This window comes from Oryctolagus cuniculus, chromosome 5 (genome assembly GCF_051225735.1).
Source record: "Oryctolagus cuniculus isolate XC-2025 breed Fujian yellow rabbit chromosome 5, ASM5122573v1, whole genome shotgun sequence".
Classification (NCBI taxonomy): domain Eukaryota; kingdom Metazoa; phylum Chordata; class Mammalia; order Lagomorpha; family Leporidae; genus Oryctolagus; species Oryctolagus cuniculus.
The window spans coordinates 108,492,570-108,519,095 of record NC_142871.1 but is presented as its reverse complement, the minus strand read 5'-3'; the positions used below and the strand labels follow the sequence as shown (position 1 = coordinate 108,519,095).

At 36.4% G+C, this 26,526-nt stretch overlaps 1 protein-coding gene across 1 annotated transcript in view; it reads right to left on the bottom strand.

Moving 5' to 3' along the window:
• EYS (EGF-like photoreceptor maintenance factor) overlaps positions 1–26,526 on the bottom strand; it is a 1,804,868-nt gene that overhangs the window by 354,423 nt on the left and 1,423,919 nt on the right. Inside the window, 1 exon segment of the mRNA XM_089333540.1 lies at positions 23,271–23,424. Coding sequence (XP_089189666.1) covers positions 23,271–23,424 — 154 coding nt within the window.

The following is a 26,526-nucleotide window of genomic DNA, read 5'->3' as shown; positions in this document are numbered from 1 at the left end:
TGGGTGAGAGCATAAATGTCCTTATTATTATAAAAGAAATAATTATAAGGTAGTAGGTCATTTTCTTGGTTACTGCCAGACTGGAATTAGGATCAGTGTAGTTTTAATTCAAGGTTCTAGGCAGAATAAGGGAATAATAATTAATTCCACAGGGATTAAGGATTCATGTGGATTTTTACATAAATGTGCATATAGTGAGTTGCTTATCCCTTCCTAAGAGGATGAAACTATTTTGCATACTACTTTAGGAAAATATTTGCTGATGACTACAAAATGAGGAATACAGGTGCTGTGCCCCATTCCAAAAGCATTTAACTTCAGGGCCACTTTTCATGGTACAATCAGGGCAATCTCTACTAAATGCTCATGTAAACTTGAAACGCATCTTTAGGTCTGGTTCACAGAAGACTGTGAAGACTGTGAACCACATATCCTTCCCTGAATAACCCAACAGTGCCCCATAAGAAAACTCCTTGTCCATTATGTCTGCACAGGTCATTCTGTTATGCTCTTTCTTCTTGCCTCTTCAGCCCATTCCTGTGACTGAATGGAAACCACAATCTTCTCACCATTTGAGGTTCCTCTCTATTTCTTCATCTTTTGTTCTCTAGATACCTACTAGGTTATCCTTCCTGATCATGCCTTCTACACCTTTCTCAGCTGCATACCCACAGTCAGTATCATCCTTTGGCTGCACTATGCAGCTCTATAGTCAACATTAATCATCTTCAAGTATCTCCACTCCAAAGTCGGCATGTTGTGGACTTTTCCTCTAAAATTGCTTGGAAGTCATATTGTCTGGGAATCCCAGAGAGCTGGACAAGTTAACATTTCTGTGATCATAGCATTTCTCAGGACTGTTGTGATGGTTACATGAGTAACTACAGGTAAAATATTGGCATGATTCTGGAGCATAAAAACTACTCAGAAATGTTTCAGTTCTTATATGAGTGGTCTTAATAAAGGCCTATGACATAGATGTTGAACAAATAATGTTTAAAAAATGATATAATGCCATTTCTGCCTAATAATTTGTCAATTTAAAGAAGACATATGAGGTTTAGTGCTAGTAAAGTGGCACTGCTGGTAGGAGTGTGTAACATATGCAGTCTTAGTGTATGGTGGAACAAAGACATAAGCCTCAGCCTTTCTTACTCATTTCCTAAAAGATAGATAAATATCAGAATTTATTCCTTGTCCCTGAATCTCAATTCGGCCTCACACCCTATTGTCTTCACACTCCACTCCCACATTCTTCCCCAGGTTTAGAGGCCTGGTGGCCACTTGAAAGACCAGTATGGAGGGATTCACCTCCACTTGCTTCCCCCTACTCCCATCCTCACCTCTAGACTTCCTAAAATATAAAGAAGCCTGGCCGCTGGGATCAGGGCCCTCTGCCACACGTCCAGTCTGTGCGCACTGGCAGGAGGTCACCCACCTCTGTGGATTTGTTTTTTCTTAATAAATTCAGTCTGGCTGTAGATTCATACCCTGCCTCCTCTCTTTCTGTGGCTCTTTTCCTAACATTGTATAATATAAAATGTACCAAAACTAGGCTCAGCATTGATGTGTACAAGCATAATACTAGAATGATCAAAACTACAGAATTGACGTTCATTGAGTGCTTCCCTGAAGAGCATGGGGTCATATACATTGCATAAACATCACATACAGGTCATTAAAAACCAAAATTCCTGCTCATGCTCACCTCTTCAGTCACCTCCCACCATTCCCTCTGGGCCATTATACTTGTACCACATTAAAGTTGGTGCCAAGTTCTTGAGGACTTAACGGCTGTGTCACAGATATACTCATTAGTATCTAGTTGTTCATTTACATGCTGTTATATTACCACCTCACCTTTTTTCAGATATGAGTAGGTATCTGAGGGTAGTGGGTAGAAAAGGAACCTCACAATCACTTCAGCAATGTTCACCTATCTTCCTTATCACAGATTCCAAGACTACTTTTCTGCACGTTCAAGAAAGTTAGAGACCAAGCTAATAGATTTTGTTCTGAATGGAACGTAACTCTCTGCTCTGGGCAAGAAGTCTCAGGCTTGGGGATGGATGACAGAAAGAGATTTAAGGAGGAAATGAAGATGCACTGCCTTAATAACCCACTAGTATTGTTCCCCTTACAATATAAAGTGGAACAATAACAAGCAAACTTCTGTTCATTGTTATTTTAAACTGCTGACATATAAGAAAATCTTTTCATGGAGATCTTCCCTTGTAGCCCTGATCAGAGAGTGGTTTCTGGTTATGCTGACAAGACACAGTTCAGTTAACTTTGTTTATGAAACCTTGTGCATACAAATAGGAAATATCCCCATATCTTGTGAAAATATGACTCCAAATACTTCCAAAGCTTTTTTCAGCCAAAAATCACTTGCTTTTCACAACAGTTGATTAAAAACCACCAGCTTTTCTATCTTCCTTTCATGCTGTTTGTTATATATTAAATGGGAAGTACTCTTCAAAATACTCTCATTAATTGAGAGTATTGATCATTGGTTAAATGATTATGATTTATCTGCTTTTTGTTCACATGTAGATATGCTAAAGTTTTCTTATTACTGGCTTTCTGCCCATTGGTATTACCTCAAGATGATTTGAAGCAAAAGCTTTCTGGTTTTAGAAATGTAATGAAAGCTAAGATAAAATGGCACAGAGCCGAGGAATACTTCAGGTGGATTTAAGTTGGCTTAGAAGCTATAGCACTTATCTAAGGTGAGTGGCTGTCCCCTGGTGTTGTTCAGCTCAGCTTCATTGCTAGGCGAATAGTTCTGTGCAGCTCCATTTGTTACTTAATGCAGCTATGAAAATGGATTGACCTTTTGGTTTTCGACATTTACTATACATTTCTTACAGTACTTAACATACTTGCTGCTATTTTTTGGGGAAAAGTTTAGTTTTTTTTTTTACTTGTTGATAATAGAATATTTTGAGTGATTTTTATTTTCAAAATACAGTAGAATTGCATGGTGAGTGCATATGATTTACTGTGCCAAGTTGTTTTGTTGATGTAGCTTCTAGATGAACAAGAAAATAAAAGTGCAAAGTTTAGAATAGGCAGGAGACACTGTAAACCAAATGACAAATATGATTTCTAAAATACGTGCAATAAGGAAGTCCCATAGATGTGAAATACTGTATATAGAACACAGAGACAACCTTTGGCCAAAAGGTAATTTCATTATAATCAACCCAGTAGAAGAGCCCCCTTATTCTGTCACCTCCCTCTGTGAGGATGTAGGGCATTCATAGGAACAACCATTATTTTTAGCCCAGCAGTGGCAGGAGGCAGAGTGAGTCATCTCTGTGACTGTGAAGTTTCCTTTGGCCACAGGTACTTGAAACTATTTTTAAAACAGACTAACAAAATGCCAATAGCCAAATTATAAGAATCTAGCCTCCATCTGATAATGAAAACTTGGCCTAACCTTTACTTTTTTTTTTTTTTTTTTGACAGGCAGAGTTAGACAGTGAGAGACAGAGAGAAAGGTCTTCCTTTTTCTGTTGGTTCATCCCCCAAATGGCTGCTACGGCTGGTGCGCTGCACTGATCCGAAACCAGGAGCCAGGTGTTTCCTCCTGGTCTTCCATGCGGGTGCAGGGCCCAAGCACTTGGGCCATCCTCCACTGCTTTCCCGGGCCACAGCAGAGAGCTGGACTGGAAGAGGAGCAACTGGGACAGAATCCGGCGCCCCAACTGGGACTAGAACCCGGAGTGCCAGCGCCGCAGGTGGAGGATTAGTTAAGTGAGCTGCGGCGCCGGCACTAAACTTAGCTTTTTAAAAATGCAAATTTTATAATAAATTTTAAAAAGCTGAATGTAAATATTTTATGATTATTGACAGTTTTTTAAGATTTTATTTTTCCCTCAGAGTATTTCATATTTTTTGTATATGTTTGGATAAAACAAGTTAACAACAGTTAAATATTATAAATATGTAATATACTTATCGAAAGTACTTTACAGTGTTAATGGAAAAATGGAAACCTAAAAGACCTAAAGAAGGTAATTATATAATGACAAAGGGATCAATTCAACAGGAAGATGTGACTATAGTAAATGTATATGAATCTAATGCTAGGGCTCCTGGCTATTTAAAACAAATGTTAATGAGTCTAAAGGGAGACATATGCTGTAATACAATACTAATGAGCGATTTCAACACCCCTCTTTCATCAGTTGGCAAATCAACTAGGCAAAAACTGAACAAAGAAACACCACAGCTAATCTACACAACTGACAAAATGGTCTAATTGACATGGAACATTTTATTCCACAGCTGCAGAATATGCATTCTTTTCATCAGTGCATTGAATATTCTCCAGGATAGACCATATGCCAAGCCATAAAACAAGTCTCAGCATATTCAAGAAATTGATATAGTACCATGTATTTTTTGTGACCACAATGGAATGAACTGTAAATTAACAACACAAGAAACTCTAGGAAATATGCAAACACATGGAAACTGAACAGTATGCTCCTTATTGAGCAGTGGGTCATACAAGAAATCAAAAGAGAACCTAAAAATTTCCTAGAAATGAATGAAGATGACAACACAGCATGTCAGAACTTATGGAATATAGTAAAAGCAACGTTAAGAGGAAAGTTTTTTGCAGCTAGTGCCTACATCAAGAAATTAGAAATGCATCAAATAAATGATTCAGCAATGGATCTCAAAGACTTGGAAAAGCAAGAACAAACCAAACCTCAAAATAGTGGAGGAAAGAAATAATTAAAATTTGAGAATAAACAAATTGAAACAGAAAATAGATACAAAAGATCAATGAAATGAAGAGATGGCTTTTTGAAAAAAAAAAATGATATGGCATTGCCTGAAACATCCAAAAAAAAAAAAAAAGAAAAGAAATGGAAGAAGACACAGATTAATAAAATCAGAGATGAAAAAAAAGATGCTACAACAGATACCACAGAAATAAAAAAAGGAGATGCTACAACAGATACCACAGAAACAAAAAAAGAAGATGCTACAACAGATACCACAGAAATAAAAATAATTTTTAGGAATCACTCCAGACAGCTTTATGCCAACAAATTGGAACATCTAGAAGAAAAGGATAGATTTCTAGACATATACAGTGTACCAAAATTGAGGCATGAAGACACATAAAATCTAAACAGACCAATAACTAAAATGGAGATTGATTCAGTACTAAACACCAACAAAGAAAGAAAATAGCAAAAAAGAAAAGCCTAGCACAAGATGGCTTCAGAGCTGAATTCTATTATATTTTGAAAAAATTAATCCCATTTCTTAAACTATTCAAAATGACTGAAAGGGAGGAATCTTTTCAAATTCCTGCTATGAGGACAGGATCACCTTAGTTCCAAAACCAGTAGAAGATACAACAAAGAAAGAGATCTATAGACTAATATCTCTGATAAACATAGATGCAAAACTCCTCAATAAAATATTAGGTAATTGAATCCAACAATACATCAGAAAGATCATTCACCCAGATCAAGTGGGATTCATCCCTGTTATACAGGAATTGTTCAACAAATACAAATCAATAAATGTGATTTATCACATTAACAAATTAAAGAATAAAAACCATGTGATTATTTAAATAGATGCAGGGATAACATTTGATAAAAAGAACATCTTTTCATGATAAAAAACTTAAGCAAATTGGATATAGATGGAACATTCCTCAACACAATCCAGGCAATTTATGACAAACCCACAGCCAACATCATATTGAATAAGCAAAAGCTGGATACATTTCCACTAAGAATCAGAATTGCCTCTCTTACCATTACTATGCAGTATATTTCTAGAGGTTTTGGCCAGAGTCATTAGACAAGAAAAAGAAATCAGGGAGGTAACTATTTGCAGGTGATATGATCCTATACATACAGAAATTGAAAGACTCCACTAAGAGACTATTCAACCTCATAAGAGAGTTTAGTAAAGGTGCAGGATATAAAGTTAATAGCATTGTATACACAACATTTGTGTACACAAACAATGCCATACTGAGAAGAAAACTTATAAGATCAGTCTCACAATAGCTACAAAAATTTTATGTGCAGATTTAATCTAATTCCAATCAAAATACCAAGGACAATCTTCTTAGACCTAGAAAAACTCCAATCTAAAATTCATATGGAAACACAAGAGACCCTGAACAGCTAATGCAATCTTAATAAAAACAAAGCCGGAGGCATCAAACACCAGATTCCAAGACATATTACAGAGCAGTTAAAATAAAAACAGCCTAGGACAGGCCCAAAAATAGACATGTGGACCAATGGAACAGATTAGAAACCCCAGAGATTAATCAATGCTGCTATAACCAACTGATCATTGACAAATGAGGTAAAAAATCACTCGATGGAGAAAAGGCAGTCTCTTCAACAAATGGTGTTGGAAAAATTGGATCCTTGTATGCAGAGATACCAAACATGACCCCTACCTTACATCCTATACAAAAATCAACTCACAATCAATCAAGGATCTAAACCTAAGACCTGAAACCATCAAATTACTAGGTGGAAACATAGGGGAAACACTTTAAGACATTGGCACAGACAAAGACTTCTTGGATAAGAATCCAGATGCTCAGGCAATAAAAGCACAAATAGACAAATGGGATTATATTAAGTTAAGAAGCTTCTGCACAGCAAAAGAAGCACTCAACAAAGAGAAGAGGCAACTGGTAGAATGGGAGAAAATATTTACAAACTATGCATCTGATAAAGGGTTTATGTCCAGAATATATAATGAGCTCAAAAAACTCAACAACAACAAAACAAATTATCTAGTTAAGAAATGGGCTAACGATATGAACAGGCATTTTTCAAAAGATGAAACACATATGGCCAGTAGATGGAGGACCCCTCTCTCTCTCTTTGCCTCTCTATAATTCTGCCTATCAAATCAATCAATCAATGAATCAATCTTTAAAAAAATTACAAAGTTATGGAAAGGAGGAGAGAGAGAGATAGAGACAGACAGAGAGAAACACCACCAGAATCAACAGCCCAATAGTTCTTGTTTGTTACTATTTTATGCCTGTTTTCAATATCTTTGTAGTTATGCATTATTTTTGCCTAAATCTTTTCATTTTGCTAGGATTTTTTTCATTGGCTTGTCTGGTGGTTTAATTTGGTACTCAATTGCTTGTTTCTCCTTTCCCTAGTACTTCCATCTATGATGGGCCTCCAGATAGAAGTTTGCACTCACACTTGACTTTCTGGGTGGGGTGACAAATTATAAAATCAGTCACTGCATCTCTGAAGGTTCCCATTCCTTCAGCATGCTGTTCCCAGCTGGGAGTTAGGAAAAAATTATATCTAATGGAAGAAATGGGCCACAAACTGTGAATGATTGAGAACCTTGTTTAATGTGTTAAATCTCTTGAGAATGTTTACACATTATGAGAATGGTAAAAATTGGCAGTATGACTAAGCAACTTAAATAATTTCAGGCAGTATATTTGAAAAAGACCTAGGGATTTGGCTGACTAAAACACAATCTAAACGATTTCAAAATTGAGAAAAGCTAATTCATTTTTCTTAGAGTGTATTACAATTTCACTTTTGCTATGTATCATTACATTGCAAGAACAACAGTGAGTTCATTTAAAAAAGCATATATACAATAAGTAATATGAGGAGGCTCTCCTAAATCATGTTATTGGAGGGATGGTTTAGGATCTAGGAATATTTTGTTTATTAAAAAAAGACTTGTGAAGCAGATAAGTAAACTTGCTTCATTCGTTTGAAAAGTGTCTATAGATGCTGGGGCAAAGCAATGATTAAAATCTGAAATAGCCTTGCTCACATTATTTAGAAACCATGGTTAAGGAAATAGTTATGTGTTGTTAAGTAAAAGTAGGAAAACAATACATTTATATATTCCTTAAAAGAGCTGGAAGGGGGAAAAAACATGAAATTGCAAGGAAAAATGTAATTACTTAATATAAACAAGTCCCTAACAGTCTATAGTCTATAAATTTGGGATGGGATATTTTATGGGGTGACAAGTTCCCATTATTGGTAAAATTTAGTTAATACTAAATCAGTTAATACCTCCAAGTAGGTTATATTGGGGATCCAAGCAGAGACTTGTCTATATGCTTTGCTTTATGACATTCTCATTCTGTGTCAGTCATGGTCACTAATTTATACTTTAGATGACCAGAGAAAAGATGCTCTCACAAAAAGAAGTGCTTCAGGTTAGGTTGGGATAAAAGGAGCCATTAGATTTGGGAGTTTTGAACTTCCCCAAAGGTGAACAAAGTGTTCTGGGGGCCTGGTATAATGAACAAACAACTAATAATTTTCTATTTGTAATAGGAAGTTAAGGCTGGGTTACAGAAGCGGAAATACAAGGCTATCAGTATGTCACCTATAAAAACAGACTTAATAGGTATTGAGGAAAGGATGCTGGATGTGGGTCTAGTTCTAGTTTTCCTACTTTCCTATTTTTTTTAAGATTTTATTTATTTGAGAGGTAAATTTGCAGACACAGAGAGGAGGAGGAGGAGAGAGAGGTCCTCCATCTGCTGGTTCATTCCCCAAATGGCAGCTACAGCTGGAACTGAGCCAATCCAAAACCAGGAGTCAGGAGCTTCTTCCAGGTCTCCAACGTGCGTGCAGGGGCCCAAGCACTTGGGCCATCTTCTACTGCTTTCCTAGGCCATAGCAGAGAGCTGGATCAGAAAAGCAGTCACGACATGAACCAGTGACCACGTGGGTTGCTGGAGCTGCAGGTGGAGGCTTAATTTATTATGCCACAGCACCAGCCCCTAGCTTTCCTACTTTTTTTCAAGTCTTGTGGTCCCATCAAGTACCTTTTCCTCTCAAGCATGGAATTTCCTCAACAGAATACTGAAGGGATTGAGTTTGACTATTTTTAATGTAACTTTTAGGTCTTCCACACAAGCATTTTAGTAAAAAGCTAACTATTTTATAAGGTCATTTAATCAGGCATTTCAAAAATAAAATGACCATCTTCTCAGCAGAGCAAATAGAATCATCACATATAATAAAATTACCACTCCTCAATATTTTGAATCTAGAAATAAATCATTCTGTAACACATTTTAGGCAAACAATTAGGAATATTTTTGAGCAGCCACATGCAGTGTTCTAAAGCAAACATTCTCTCAAATATAAATCAAATATTATTGTAGTCCATACTCTTCTGCCCTGTTCTGTAAATTGAATAACTCAAATCCATTCTAATAAAATTGGTGATTCCAGAGGCAATGCATATCTACAGCAATATAATAACCTTGCTTTTGGTATAATAATTGCCCTCTTATTAGTGGGAAGGAAACTATGATGAATTTTATTGCTTTCTGGAATTAAAAATATGTCTATGATAGAATGTAATTGACCTTTGAAACTTTCAAGGACGAAAAGAACTTCGATTCATCTAAAAGCTTTTTGAACAATATCTAACAATGATAGTTTAATGAATTTTAACAGAATGCCATGTATTTTTCATAATAGCAAACTCATTAAAACTTTTGATTGGCAGTAAGTACAACAGTGTGTAATAATTCATAAACATCTTAAAACATCTTTTAAGTTTATCATATCTATTTTGTAACCTGAATAAAAATAATTTCATCTATCACTTTTGTTTTTGCTTTTAAATTTGCTTGTTGATTTTTATTTATTTGAGAGAGAAGGTGAGAGAAGGAGGGGAGGGAAAGAGAGAGAGAGAAAGAGAGAGAAATATGAATGAGAATATTTCCCATCTGCTGTTTAACTCTCAAATGCCTATAGCAGCTATAGCTAGGCCAGGACAAAGCTAGGAGCTGGGAAATCAATTTGTGTGTCTTTTTTTTTTTCTTTTTGGACAGGCAGAGTGGACAGTGAGAGAGAGAGAGACAGAGAGAAAGGTCTTCCTTTGCCGTTGGTTCACCCTTCAATGGCCGCTGCGGCCGGTGCTGCAGCCGGCACACCGCGCTGATCCGAAGGCAGGAGCCAGGTGCTTCTCCTGGTCTCCCATGGGGTGCAGGGCCCAAGCACTTGGGCCGTCCTCCACTGCATTCCTGGGCCATAGCAGAGAGCTGGCCTGGAAGAGGGGCAACCGGGACAGAATCCAGCGCCCCGACAGGGACTAGAACCTGGTGTGCCGGCGCCACAAGGCGGAGGATTAGCCTGTTGAGCCACGGCGCCAGCCTTGTGTGTCTCATATAGGTGTCAGGAACCAAAATACTTGAGCCATACCACTACCTCTGAGGATCTGAATGGTCAGGAAGCTGGAAAAGGGAATTAGGTAAAGACTGGAAATTTCGCTTTTTAGTGAGATTGTTAGATGCTGTAATGGCTGGGCATTGGCCGGGATCCAAGCTCAGAGCTGAGATTTGAACCCAGGGCATCTGACATGCAACGCTGTGGGCCAAGAGGTATCTTAGCTACTGTACCAAATGTCCACCCCCAAAACATTTTAATTTTATTTGCAACCTACAGCATAGTATATGCTTTATTCGATAGTAATTAGAGCTGGACTCTGAATTCAGATTTCCTGCCTTTGAAAACATCTCTGTGATTTCCCAGTGTCCTCAGCTCTGCGTAGCTTAGTGTCTCCCCATTTAGTATTCATATAATAGGGTGGATATTAGCTATTAATTATTAAACACAGATAAAGAACTTAGAAGGATGCTTAGAAAGTAATCAGAGCTTAATTAGTGGTAATGATTTTTTTATTAATATAATTTAGAAATTTCTTTAAGAAAATATTTAAATCAGTAACTTCTAACCTCAAAGGCTTATTACTTAGGCTATTCCTTTATTAGAAAAATAGGTTTTGGAGTTCCCATTAGATTTAGGTCAATTTTCTTTTCTTTTCTTTTTTTCTTCGAGATTTATTTATTTGAACATGAGAGGTCAGAGAATAAGAGGCAGAGGCAGACAGAGAGATAGAGATCTTATACCTGCTGGTTCATGCCCCAAATGGCTGCAACTGTCAGGGCTGGAATAGGCTAAAGCCAGCTGCCAGGAGCTTCCTCCAGGTCTCCTACCTGGGTGCAGGGGCCCAAGGTCTTGGGCTATCCTTTGCTGCTTTTCCAGGTGCATCAGCAAGGAGCTGATCAGAAGTGGAGCAGCCAGGACTCAAACCTGTGCCCATATGGGAAGCCGGCATTGCAGACGGCAGCTTAACCAGTTGTGCCACATCACTGGTCGCTTGGTCAATTTTCTAATTTCTTGTATGAATATTTTATCATGTGCCCATTTGCATATGCCAAACCTGCCAACTAACAATCTCACTAAGAAAGCTAAATTTTCACAGTGTTTACCAAATTGATTGATCTCTTTTAGTCAGTAACATTTCCATGATAAAGTCTACATAATTATTTTTCTTGTAACAAGTCTTATACACCTGTTGATTCTGTGTCAATTCAGTTTCACATAGGGTCTTGAAGGCTGCATGCCTTTATTAAAGACTAATTTTTAGCTTTTTAATAGTAGTTTAAGGGTGACAAAAGAAAGAGATTTTTGCACTGCTTGATTTTGAAGAAGAGATTGCCAAGTGCACAAGAGACCAATAGAGAACTGTATAAGATATGAACGTCTTGGGAGTTGAGAGTCTGGGAGATGAGTTTCCAATGGACCATTCTAGGCTTGCTTCCATTAGGAAGAGGTAGGCTGGTGGGAAACATGGTATACAGTTTAGTAGAGAAGAACAGAGAACATTTCGAGGGATGAACTGTAACGTCGGCTAAGATAAATGCAGTGGGAAAAGGCAGGGCTCCGTTTGGAATAATAGGATTGTAGCTTTAACTGATTGAGTAGCCAGTGCTTGTGGAATTTTAGAGAAGGCTTAGAGAAAAGGAGATGAGAGAAGAAATTGATTACAAATCACATACTTTGTTCTTGAAAAGATAAATGATGTAGGAAGGGAAATATTTCAGAAAGGAAATTCTGAACAGCAATGGGCTGCTTAGTGTGGTTATGCCCAAGGGAACTAGAGCAAAATGACGTAGGCAGGAACTGTGTTTCAGTTACTTATTTGTTGCAGCAATTTAGAAAAATTAATCTTTTTTAAACTCTAGTTTCCTCATCTCTCAAACGAGCATCAAAAAGTAACTGCCCTTTAAAGATACTGTGAAAAATGAGATTGAGTAAAAATATTTATCATAGTGTCTGTCACATAGGTGTAAATAAAAATATTTATCATAGTGTCTGTCACATAGGTGTAAATAATTACCATTAAATAGTTATTAGGTGGCCGGCGCCACGGCTTACTTGGCTAATCCTCCACCTGCGGCGCCGGCACCCTGGGTTCTAGTCCTGGTTGGGTCGCTGGTTCTGTCCCGGTTGCCCCTCTTCCAGTTCAGCTCTCTGCTGTGGCCCAGGAAGGCAGTAGAGGATGGCCCAAGTGCTTGGGCCCTGCACCCGCATGGGAGATCAGGAGGAAGCACCTGGCTTCAGATTGGCGCAGCATGCCTGCCATAGCAGCCATCTGGGGGGTGAACCAACGGAAGGAAGACCCTTCTTTCTGTCTGTCTCTCTGTCTAACCCTGCCTGTCAAAAAAATAAATAAAAAAAATAGTTATTAGAGGACTGGTGCTGTGGCAAAGTTGGCTAGGCCTCTGCCTGCAACATGGATATCCTGTATGAGCTCCCATTTGTGTCTCAGCTGCTCCTCTTCTGATCCAGCTCCTTGCTAATGGCCTGGGAAAGCAAAAGAGGATGGCCCAAGTGCTAGGGCCCCTGTACCCACATAGGGGACCGGGAAGCAGCTCCTGGCTCATGGCTTCGGATTGGCCCAGCTCCAGCTGGGCCAATTTGGGGAGTGAATCAGTGGATGGAAGACTTTTCTCTGTCTCTCCCTCTGTCAGTAACTCTGCCACTCAAATAAATAAATAAATCTTTAAAAAATGGTTATTAAAGGACATGGGGAAATAACTAGAGTGAGATTACTGTTATATAAGGGAAATTTTAACACATTTCTGTAAGTAGAATCTTGTATTGGATTGACCCAATACTTTAATCACTTACACATCTATTGCACAATCATCTAAATAGCTCTCTCCCCTGACATCACAGAGACAAATCTGCTTATTCCTCACAGGCAGAAGGCTTGTGCCTGCTCATCTGCTTTTAATGCCATGTAGCAGAGCCTGAGCTCTGATAGCTTTCCTATCCAAGAAACTGTAGATAGAGACAAGGCTTACAAGGAAGGAACTTCAAAATCATTTCCATTACAGGGTAGTAGATTAGCTAACTACTAATGTACTAACTACTAACATTCCAATTATGAAGTATTTTTAGTGATATGCTGCAAAATAAAATGTAGTGAATATTTTTCTAGTCCCAGGGCAGTACTCGAAGGTTTAGACTTAAGTATATGCTTAACCATAATAGTAATATCGCAAGTTTGAAGGATACTTGATGCTTTACAATGTACTTTAATATAGATGATATTCACAAAATACTACATAACAGAAAATGGGTGTTATTATCTTCATGTTTCAAAGAATAAAACAGACAGGTAGAAGGCTTTGCAGTTTTAAAGAGAGTGCTTATCTCCTCACTCCTCCATTCCTGGGATCCTGCCTGTCAGCTGTCCCATGCTTTCATTTAGATTCAGAACGAACACATAAAGTTCTATCCTTTTGCTTTATCTATCGAGGTACATCCTACTTGGGCAGACCTATGTTATCTATTGATATATCATTAAATGGCATTATTTGTGGTTATGTGAGTACATGTCTGTGCCGACTTACATCTACAAAATTAAAATTTTGCATTTTATTTTGATTTTTTTATTAGCTGTTGTTTCTAAAAGTCGCTGTTCTTCAGGTCACTCCTGATAAGAGACAGTAGAATCATGTCATTAGCATGAAGAATTCAGCTCTGGTTAATACGGTGGACTGAAAGTGTGTGGTGATACATATCTTGTTAGTTTAAAAATACTATTTGCTTGCTTAGTTATAAGTCAAACCCAACAGTCTTGGTTTCATCAGCCATTAAGTGAAGTAACCATGAACCTCATCAGTTGTAGTGAATACTGTGGTGTTCTTCCCAGAGTATGACAGGTAAGGAAAGGGGTTCAAAGGCCTGGTCCCCTTCACTCAGTCCAGAAAAATATGCATATCTCAATCAAAGAGCTCCCTTTAGGAAAAGCTAAACCTCAACTATTTTGCAATTCAGATTCTACTTGTTCTCAATCCTGCTTCTTTCATTTCCATCCTGGTGTTGTTCCCAGGAGCATTTCCTGATAAACTTCCTGGATGCAAATCTCCACAGTAGAGTTTGTTTCCAAGGAATCAGACCTCAGTCTCAGGGACTGAGAACTGTTTCTCTTAAATGTAGGACTTACAGTCCATTATAGAATCTTTCTCTCTGAATATTTCTGGGAATCTCCAGGATTAATTGCACATGTGTATCTAAGTAGCAGATTTTTTGGTGATTTATGTGCATCATAGGTTCAAGACTTTACTGTTTCTTCTTCTAGAAATACTACACACAGGTTATGCCAAGCAGGGCCCATTTCAACCACTTCTTCCTTTTTTCTTTTTACAGGCCAGAGGAATTGGAAGTCTTTACCCTAATTTCCACCTTTGGTCTCTAGTGGAAGAAAAGACTGTCATTTCATTATTCCAAGCGGGAACAAGCATTTTTGCCATGTATTCATTTGGGAGAGGGGAAGGGACCCCCAGGGTATGGCTGAATTCCACCCAGTCCATCACACATAACTGGAAATTTCACACCTTAAATGGTAAAAACTTTATGCAGGTATCTAAACAGCTCTTACATAAATCACAGGAGGTGGAGGTAAATGTGGGTATGATGTCATCATGAGGCAGAATCAACTCCTGTTTTATGGTAAATGATATGACCTGGAATCTCCTTTTCTAAATTTTGCTTTCTTTTGTCTTTGAAGGGCAGGTTTGGAGTTCTGATACTATCGGCAATTAGAATTAAGACAGCTATTACAAAGTTAAGCAATAAGAGGACTTAGGACAGAATTCTCTATTAAGTACCATAAAATGGGACTTTACTGTGTCTCATGATGATGTTAGTATATATTATCTGAAGAAATATTAACAATCTTTGTTCTGTGTTGCTGAGTGCTCAGTACCAGTACTATGAAACTATTTTTTAATTAAAATAATTAAGTCCTTTGAAAAGTCTTAAAATTTTCTTTACTGGATTCTGTGTAAGGTGGAAAAGGGTTCACAAATGTTAAATTGTAAAACAATTTATCTCAATCTATATTTGCTTTTTATTCAGTATAGTGGTGAATTCATGGGCAATTTATTGAGAAGAAAACTGGCAGAGTTTCTCTTCATTTAAGAAAATTAGGTGGTTACCTTGTAAAACAAATAAATAGGATAGTCTATATTTTGAGTCCACATGGTAATAATTACGCTGAAGAACTTAATTAAGGTAAATATGTTGTTAAGGATTGAGGCCTTCCACTGTTTTCACAGTAGTAAGGCAGTAATCCGATACCTCTAACCACAGTGACAGATCCCAGTTAGAGACAGCTATGAGGCCTACAGAAATGTGTTGAAAAATACATGAAATATAAATCTATACTGTTAAATCACCACTCTTTTACTTAAAGAAAAAAATAATCCCTTGATATTTCCTCATGAATCTTATTATTCTACCAGGTTAAACCCTTTATTTTACTTCTCCACGTGGCAAAGTGTTCCCTGTTCCTATCAATTATTGCATTTCTGCCCAAATTCTTATATATTCAATTTTCCTGTATGTCTTCATTTGCTTCCTATTACATTCTTATATAACTGTCAAAATCTTGTCTTAAAAATGATGGACTACACACATTTTAGAATTATACAGAGAGAGGGTTTTTAAGGATTGAAGTTCATTTTCCTGTACACTCTGCCACCACACAAAAATAATTCAAATTTCCCCAATAGTCTTTTCTGACAGTTGTAGAAATCTATCATCACTAATAAAGGATGAAGGTAATCCAGATAATTCCTCAGCATACACTGGTAGTGCTCAAAGAAATTTCTTACCTTCTATTTTTATTTATCCTGATTCTCTGAATTAGAAATGACAGTGTCTGATGGTGATTTGCTCCCTAATTTGCTAACAATTTCCTGCACAAGATTGATACTATCTACACTTTGATATCTTCCATCTGTTGTCCTGGAATAAATGCCTGGTGATTCTTGAAGACAGAGTTCATGCCTCATTCAGTTACAGATGTCCTTACCTACTGCCATCTATATCTTCAGGAGAGTATTTTTGCATGCTCTCAGGACTTGAAAGCTATGAGGGTGAAATCGGAGACCTGTGGTCCAGAATGTTAAGCCTCTGCCTGCAATGCTGACATCCCATATGGGCACTGGTTCAAGTGCAGGCTGCCTCATTTTCCATCCGACTCTCTGCTATTGCCTGGGAAAACAGTGGAAGATAGCCCAAGTCCTGGGGCCCCTGCTACCACTTGGGGCACCTGGATGAAACTCCTGGCTCCCGATTTTGGCTTGGCCCAACCCTTGCTGTTGCAGCCATTTAGGGAGCGAACTAGCAGATGGAAGATCTCGATCTCTCTCTCAAAAAAACAAACAAAAAAAACGAAAAAACAAAAATCCAACCAGGAGGGATGTCTCCTCATTTGAACATGTTAGAAGAAGAGTTGCAAACCAGTTTTTCACTTTTGTAATTTTGCTAATTGCTGTTTGTGTGACAATGTGAGTTGAGCTACATAATTGAGAGGAGGACACATGTGTTTCCATAGTCAAATAATCACTTGATATTTTAAAACATTAAACTGTCTGGTACAATCCACTGACATACTGTTCAATGAAAATATTGAGTAGATTCAGGTTCACATTCAGATATGTGGTTTTTGCTTAGAAACCTCAAACTTATTTTGCATCACTAAGTACCACACAGATACTTAATTTCTTGTTTTTTTTTTTTTTTTAACACACATGCAAATATTAGAGACAATTTAATACAGTATCAGAGAATTCTACCCAATAGTCTTAAACAATACAAAAATTATCAACTTGCAGATTCATGGACATTCTTTAAAGATTTTTATAAGTTTATCTAGTGAAAGAAATTTTAGTTTTACAGATCTTTACAATTTAATATACATAAACTACATATAACTTTATGTCTAGCTAAAATTGATGGGTGTTATATATGGTTATGCTATCTATAAACAGGGTGCTTATGGGTAATGGAGCAGGAAGGATGTTTGAATCCATGTGTTTAAGTATATAATAATGCTGGGGCTGGAGCAGTGGTGTATCGGGTAAAGCTTCTGACTGGGTTGCCAGAATCCCATATGGGTACTGGTTCAAGACTCGGCTGCTCCACTTTCTGATCCAGCTCTCTTCTACGGCCTGGGAAAGCAATAGAAGATGGCCCAAGTCCGTGGGCCCCTGAACCCACGTGGGAGACCTGTAAGAAGCTCCTGGCTCCTGGCTTTGCGTTGGTGCAGCTCTGGCCATTGCGGCCATCTTTGGAGTGAACCAGCGGATGGAAGACTCTCTCTCTCTCTCTCTCTATTTCTCTCTCTCTCTGTGTAACTGTGACTTTCAAGTAAAATAAATAAATCTTTAAAAAAATTATAAAAAATATATAATAATGCCATAACATGAAGGTACTTCAAAAAGTTATGGAAAAGTATATTAGCAAAAAGCCATGCATGTATTTCAAAATCTTTTTATCCCATGAGTGTTATATCTTCATAAAGTATTTCTGTATTTCCCATATTAAGCACTAGTTCTCCTACATGTCTCAGAAATACTAGATGAAGGATTTGATGGTAAAGACACAGAAATTAATATTGAAGTGATGAGGTTTGACCTTTTTAAGATGAAAATCTTGCCAAACTTCCTTTATTGACATGGCACCATTTTATGAATAAATCTAATACCTTAGAGATTTAGCACAGTTCAAAAGTCATTATCTGTTTCAAAAAGTGAAGGTTCTTACCTTTATATACTTTGTGGCTCTAACACTAAAGACAGACAATCCTTGGCGTTACATAATATTAACGGCAATATGTGAAAAGCTTTTTTATATTTTATAAAAGTAGAAAAATAACATTTTGAGTGACTCTGAAAATTAGAGCTGTAATACATTAGGAATATAATTTCTTTTTAGAACCTGGGTGGTCTTCTACTCATTCTCTGTACAGTAAGTCTTTATAGGTCAATACCAATTGGGCAGCAACTTGTAATGCAGATACTGTATGTAAAAAAATGACAAAGTAATGGAATTTGATATTGAGCAGAATTTTTGAGGCCTTTAACAAATTAAATATAAATATTAAAAGTAGTTGTTTTTTCTTTCCTTATTTTTCTATAAGCTATCTACTAATAAATCTCTTCACTTGATATAGCCAAAATCAACCCTATCCAGAATTCTCCTTACTTTCTATTCTTTTGTGGTGAACAGAGGTTTTACATTATAATGATACATTTTCATATACTTTCTTGACTGAACAACTGTGAGGAATGCACTCATTAAAGTGAATAAAAATTAACATTACATATGTGATATGTATATCTACATATACAAGTACATTTATTTATACATATACAGTATACATATGTGTATATATACATATATGAGGTTTTTACCTTAGAAGTTAAAAGATAAACAGGAGATAAAAGTCTCCTAAAAAACTCAATAGCAGTTTTTCTTTTCTAGAGCACATATTTTAAAAGATAAGGTGACAATAATGTTTGCAAAGGTTTTATCTGATGTATGCTTAGCATTTAAAAAGTATTAACAAGAGTTCATGCTGCTCAAGTACTAGAAATTTTCTGACATCTGTCCATTTGATGTTACCTGTGTCTAATGAGGATTTGTGGTTCTGGTATAGTAATGCAGTTTGTGGCCAACATCCTGCTGTGGCTACACAAGAGTTTGTCATTCAAAATAAGCTCTTAGCTATTGAAGTGTGCCTTCAATAGATATAGATAGCTTACCACTTCTGGATAAATCTTAGAAGAAATGTTTGTCAAGTGTATGGGATGGTATAATCTTAAGGTGGAATAGGGTGTGTGGCTTTAAAACATGCAGATCACATATGAATCTTCTAGAGGAATGGTTGCAGGGCTTTTTAAGGAAGAAAATACTGGGTAAAAAGTCAGATTTTGTCTAGGGCAGACACTAAATGTGTCAGAAAAATTTAAACTTCAGAAACTTTAAAAAGTATATATATAGTAAGACAATTTTTCTGAACTTTCCCAAAAGAGAATAACCCTTGTAAAAACCAATAGCTCTCTCTATGTGATCCCTTTCAAAATTTGTTGAAATGAAAGACAAACTGTGCATGAGTATGAATTACAATGTATCTGTAGAACTGTGATCTCTGCTCCATTTCATTTAAGAAGAACTTCTATCTTGATACTGAATTGACCTCAATCACTACAAGTGGCTTATTCAAGTTTGTTCTACTTCTGACTTCTATCCTACAGATACAATGTGAATTTTGTAGGAGGAAATATCCACTAATAACAAAGTAAAAAATTATGGTTAATCAAAAAATAGAAGAGAGGCCTTCCTTCACATGTTTACCTTAGAGATCTCCCTTCAACTTTGGAACAATAAATTCTTATCTGTCATGCTACATTATTTTATTGCCTAGGACTTCTCAAATATGTTAGAAATCTCACCAGCATTCATATGATTAAGGAAGAACCTAATTCATATGTTTGTTAAGGAGAAATCTATCCTGGTTTATGTAATAAGACTCCTGATATTGAGAACTGAAATTGCTAGAAAAAGCCCTACAAAAAGATATTTACCATTTAATTTTTTTTGTCAGATAATAATGGAGATGTAAGAGTAGAGCATGTGAGGCAGAGAATGAGACAGAAACAGCTGGACATAAAGGGATAAACAAAGGTAGTCACAGATCAAGTAGCATACAAGACCAAAATCAGAAGCCTCAATGTATTGCTCTCATTTCTCTTCAAGGGATCTTCTCTCATGTATATTATACCCTATTGCTCTAAATTTCAGACAGACTTTACATTTTTAGTTTCTTTGATTGTCTATGTATTGTCATCTTTGTTCAACTAATATTCTGATCGATATGTAAACATACTCAATTATCTTTAGTCTTCCATTTTATCCACTTGATTTCTCATCTCCCTTTGGTTATCACTTTGTTCTTTGTATATATTCAGAGTAAAACTCCTGCAGATTGTTGTGTAAAGTTTTCTCAATTTCCTCTGATTTGGCTTCTTAATCCATGCCCTTTAGTGACGTCTCTGGGTCATGGAATCATGAGGATATCCAATGGACTCTAGAGCATTTGATAAACCTTCCCATCAATTTTCCTGATACCCCACTCCTTTTGCTCCTCTACTGCCTCTAGGTGACTCCTTGTCAGACTCTGTTACAGTATCATTTTCCTCTACACAGTCATTAAAAGTTAGTTCCTTAAGACTAAGTTCCAGGCCATTCTTTCTCCTTTTCTACACTCTAATTCAAGCATACAGCTTCAATTACCATTTGCACACTGATGACTCATGAATTTGTATTTCCCATCCAGCCCTCTCTTCTGAGCTCTACATCCATATATTAAATTGGAAACTCTGCTCTGATGTTTCAAAGGCACCTTGATCTCAGCATGCTCAAGTCTGAACTCACATATTCACTATCAAAGCTGCTCTTGCACTGTTTACTCTTTCAGTGGATGTTGGAATCATTTATCCAGCTGCACTTGGAAATGAATATTCATTTTTGAAATCTCTATATTCACTCTTGGAATTAAATCGGTCACAATTTTACTCCTAATTAGGTTTTAAACATGTTATTTTCTCCTTGACAACAGTCTAGACCAAGGCACCATTATGTCTACCTTGGACAAATAATAACCATCTAACTGTCCCCCTCCACCTCCCTGCAATAAGTCCCTACTGATTTTCCAACTATGGACCTTTCAAACCTGGTCTGTCATTACAAAACTACCTTCATCTACCTCTGTGTTTTATATGGACTGGTCTGTTGGATCTCTGAGTATGGCATGGTTCTTCCCATCAAAGATACTATTTACATACTCCTCCCTCTACCTGGAACACATGAACCCTGCTTTGCCTGTTTCTTTTACTTTTACCACATTCACCTATACTCATTTTTCAAAGAATTTTTATGGTCTTTGTAGCAAAGACCAGGATACTTTGTGATTTGTTCTTCTTGCACCATTTCTTTCCTTTTCTTTAAGATTTATATATTTATTTGAAAGGCAAAGAGAGACAGATATATATATATATATATATATATATAGAGAGAGAGAGAGAGAGAGAGATTTTCTATCTACTAGTTCATTCCCCAAATGGCAGCAATGACTGGGCTAGGCTAGGCCAAAGCCAGGAGCCAGGAACTTCTTTGGCATCTTCCAAGTGAGTGCACAGGCCCAAGGACTTGGGCCATCTTCTGCTGATTTCCCAGGCACATTAAAAGGGAGCTGGATAAGAAGTAGAGCAGCTGAGAACTCAGACAGTGTCCATTTGGGATGCTGGTGCTGTAGGCCATGGCTTTAACCTGCTGCACCACAGTACCAGCCCCATTTCTTTCATTTCTAACACATCTCACATTTTAATTGCTCCCTCAGTAATATGACTGTCAATCTCCCTCCTTAAATTGTAATATGTGTTTTAACCTACCATTCAATTTTAGGAGCATAGTATAGTGTTAAAATATAAGAATCACTTATTAAGAAAATGAAATTAAACACAGAATTTCAAGAATGGGAGAAAATGGGTATTTGGCACAGCAGATAAGATGTCAGTTAGGAGCCCAAGTCTCACATCTGGTTTCTATTCCTGGCTCCAGCTCCTGACTCCAGATTCCTGCTAAGGCAGACCCTGTAAGACAGTGGTAACGGCTCAAGCAATAGGGCTCATGCCACCTATATGAGATCTGCATTGAATTCTTAGTGCCCAGCCTTGTTCCCTAGCCTTGTCTACAACTACTGTGGGCTTTACAGGAGTGAACTAGAGGAAGAGAGCTCTCTGTCTGCCTCTCAGTTTTACTGGAATCATCTACACAGAGTGCTTTCAACTTGAGGCTATTTAAAATTTTTATTGATTTCTGGACTGCCCAAGTAGGTTGTTAAATTTAAAAAAACAAAGATGAAGATCATTTCTCTAAGTAAGCTTGATCAAAAATAGAAATTCCTTCACATACAGTTGAATGTGTCATTGTTTGTATAAAATTATGACATTGTATGGAAGGATGAGTTTATCAATACAAATGCCTTTTAGATTGCTTTTTAAATTTTTGAAATCTCACCTTGCTCCTTTTTTGTGGTCAACAGCAAATACTTGCAAGAGGGATGGCTGAAATATGAGTCAAGGCCATAGCTCTCTGTTTTGCCTGTACAGAGCTCAGTGTTCCAAAAAAGTATACTTAATTTATGAATAAAAATGTCATTACCTTAGGGTAATTTCATTGCCTTCATGTTATAATCAACTGAATTGCCTAGCCCAGACACCCTCATTTCTTCATCCATTCAGGCATTTACTGAGTACGTTCTGTTGTCAGATGACTTGCTAAATGTATTAAAAATGAGTGAGATAACTACCCCTGACTGTAAGGAGTCCGCCTTTTCAGATGGGTGTCTATTTGTTTGATGTTATTTTCAGATTGATGCAGACCCTGAGAAAGTTTTTGATTTATTTAACCTTCATAGGCTAGCCAAGATTCCTGCTGATCAGACTAACTTATCCAATTGTCATCTCACATACAAACTCAGCCACAAAATTATATTTTTTCATGACAGAGAGTAACCTTGGAGGCCATTATCACTATATAGCTATAGCAAGGAAGAATTTTAAATTCTTGACTGCTTCATGTAAATTTTGCTTGGCAATGACCTTAGGATGTGATCTTAGCCATTCATTTCTGATTTTCTAATTCTGAAGCATGAACTAATATAACTACCTTCCAAAAATTTATAATTCCATAAAGAAATTTACATTTAATGTTCCATTATTTTTTCTTTTATATTAGGTTTTCTTTTTCTATGCAGAGCCAGTGACTCCCCACCTCCCCAATCTTAGTAGCTATATTGTTTTTACTCAATATTTTGCTGAACAAATAGTGAACCACTTGACTATTTTTTTGCACCATGATTGTCAAATAGATTGATTTGTTTTATTTATAATGTGTTATAGGATGTTGTCAAATTATTCTTTAGATCAAATGAAAAAAGTGATTGGCAAATACATTTCTTTCCATTTTTTTGGCTGTAACATAATACATATTCAAAATACACTATTGTTCAGTGGACTACTGGGGAGTACTTACCGTATTGTGATGGGGATGAATGCATTTCTGTTAATGGTGTAATTAGCAGAAACAGTCAGGATATTTTGAGAACTTCCACATCCATATTTAACTGTAGGTCTGCCTTCCACAAGAAATAAATGAAGAAATTGTTCTCCAAAATTGCTGTCAGTGCCTTTAAGAACAAGTGCTACATTAGTAATTAATACAGATTTATATTTTATTCAATAGCAATCATTCATTCAACAAACCTAATCTCTTCTCTGAAAGAGTAATGATTATGTTGGATGTTAGTAGATACCATAAGAATTTTCATATTAATATACATATTATTTCCCTCTCTAGATGGATATTTCTAATCATTTTTTGGTTGTTACGAATATTGTAGCTCTGGTAATTTTATATATGTTTCATGTTAAAGTGGATACACTTCTGTTTTATTTATATATGTATAGAGAGAGTATATACATACACACATATATATAGAGGCAGAGAATGATAGCATTTGAATTGCTCTTTTAGAAGGCGTGAACATGATCAACTTTATTAGCTAATGTCAGTTTTTCAAAATGGTTGTTTGTTTAAATTCTTAGCAGCAGTGTACAAGAGTTCTTTTTTTTCCCTAAGGTTTATTTATTTGTTTGAAAGTGAAAGAGAGAGAGAGATTGGGAGAGAGACAGACAGAGAGTGAGAGAGAGAACGTCCATCTGCTGTTCACTCCTCAAATGGTGAGAATGGCTGGGGCTAGGCCAAGCCAAAGCCAGAAGCCTGGAACTCCATCCAGATCTCCCATGTGGGTTGGCAAGGGCTCAAATATTTGATCCCTCTTTCACTGCTTTCCCAGGCACATTGGCAGGGTGGTGGATCATAAGTGGAGCAGCTGGGATTTAAACTGATGCCCATGTGGGATGCTAGTTTCTCAAGTGACTGCTTTGCCTGCTATGCCACAATGCCAACTCCAGGAGTTCTAGCTGATCTATATGCTTATTATCACTTTGTATACTAACCTTACAGATTCTACCTGTTCTGTGTTTGGTAGAGTTTTAAATTTTATTTTCTTGGTAATTGGTGAATTTAAAAATCTTCCTCATGTTTGCTGCCTGTTTTGACATCCTTTTTTTCTGTGAAATGTCCGTTTATATTTCTTGGCTATATATCTATTTGCTTCTTTTTTTCTTACTGATACAAGATTTTTATCAATAATGTTTATTCCAAGTATCTTCTCTAATAGCAGAGATTTACTCTTAAAACTCTTAAGGGTGTGTTTGATGAACATATATTCTTAGTTTTTGTTTAGGATAATTTATAAATTGTTTCATTCATGATGTTACTAGTCTTTTCTTATGTCAAATTTAAGAATGTTTAAAAATCAAAAAGTTATTCTACTAAATTATCTCCTGTAAGGTGTCCTTAAGAACTGCCCTCTACCTAGAATTGATTTCTTTATGCATGGGGTTTTAGCAGGTTGAATTGTGGTCCTAATTGCTGGAACCTGTGAATGCTACCTTGTAAAGAGAGACTTTCAGATGTGATTACACTAAGGTGCCTGAGACAGGGAGACGAAGCTGGGTTAACTGAGTGTGCCTTAAATGAAATCACTAGTATCACTTTAAGAGTGAGGCAGGGGAAGATTTGAGGATAGATAAGGAGATGCCTATGTGACTACCAAAGAAGAGACTGGAAGGATGCAGCCACAGGCCACAGAATGCTGCCATGGACCAGAAGGTGAAAGAGGCTAAGAATGGATTTCCTCTGGAGCCTACAGAAACAATCAGCCCTACGACTTGATTTAAGCCTCATATGACTCATTTAGGACTTCTGGCCTCCAGAATTGTAAGAATAAAATTGCAAGTCAGTGATAATTTACTATAACAGAAATAGGAAACTAATACAACATCAATTTTAATTTTTCTACTTTGATTTCTAGTTGATTCAAAATCATTGATGTAAATAATTCTCAGAAATATAGTGAGTTCTCAGATATTTGTTTTGTGTATATTAATATTTTAATATTCACTTTATCTGTTTTGTTTATTTTTGTTAGTATATGCAATTATGTATTTACAGTAAGTATGTTATTTTATACTCAGGTACTATAAAAGTACCAATAACAGTGCCTTGAATCTCTCCAAAATCACAACTCTCAGAAATGGCTAGTATTAATATTTAGTGAATACATTAACACATATGAAGATTGATTGGTGATTAATATATAGACATAAAAGATTTTTATATGATATTGAATTGTGCATTTAATTTAAAATTAAAATTATATTGTTATAGATCTAAAGATTTCTTAGATTTAAAGAACCTTTATAAACTCATAATCAATTGAAATCTCAAAAGGGTTTTCTCCTCCATGGTTTGCATGTTTTGATATACTAAGTTGTAATTTAAAACAGAAAATCTTCAAATATTCGTACATATGATTATTTTAAAATTCCATTACATGTTAACTTTAATTACATGTTTTATAAAAGTACTTATACTTTCTAAAACAGAAAAAGGATAGCAATGAACATGTTATTCTATAATTTTGCAAATATCTTTTATGTCAAACTTTACTGTAGACAGTTGAATTCTCATTTCTACTTCTGTATTCAATCTGTTGTGAATTGCTGATTTGGTTGAAGTATATGATGTCCAGTCTCACATAGAAATGTAATTTGAAAGGAAGGGCTATTTTAATACATTTTTAAGATACACACAAACTGGGAAAATCCCTTAAACTTCTGTATAGTTTAGCTCCAATATAGAATCTGGAACTATACTAATGATATTTACATTAAAATTTCATTGGTTTCACTTGTACTTGGGATGTTTTCTTCAGGCATGATTTTATAACATCATGCCTTGGTCATTTGAAGAATATTGGTTCATTGAAGTATGTAGATATTCCAAATATTGATCCATTCTTTATACATTGTAAAAAATTTATTAGTATTTATTGAAACCCTCAGAAAGTGTTAAGAAGTTCTCAGGTTCTTTATGGAGAATGTAGACTTCCAGAAATGCTAATTTTCTTTGAAAGTTTCAATTTTATCATTAGTAACAGTACTGTTAGCTGTTTTTCATGAAGCAATAGGATTTTTTAAATTAATTTTGAGAAAACATCTGCTAAATACTCAAGCCTAAATAACCATAGTTTCTCTGTTCATCATTTTTCAGTGTTCAACTGGCAACTAAATAAATTGCACAGGGACCAGTGCTATGGCATAGCAGTTAAAGCTGCTACCGGCAGTGCCAGCATCCCGTAAGGGTGCCAGTTTGAGTCCTG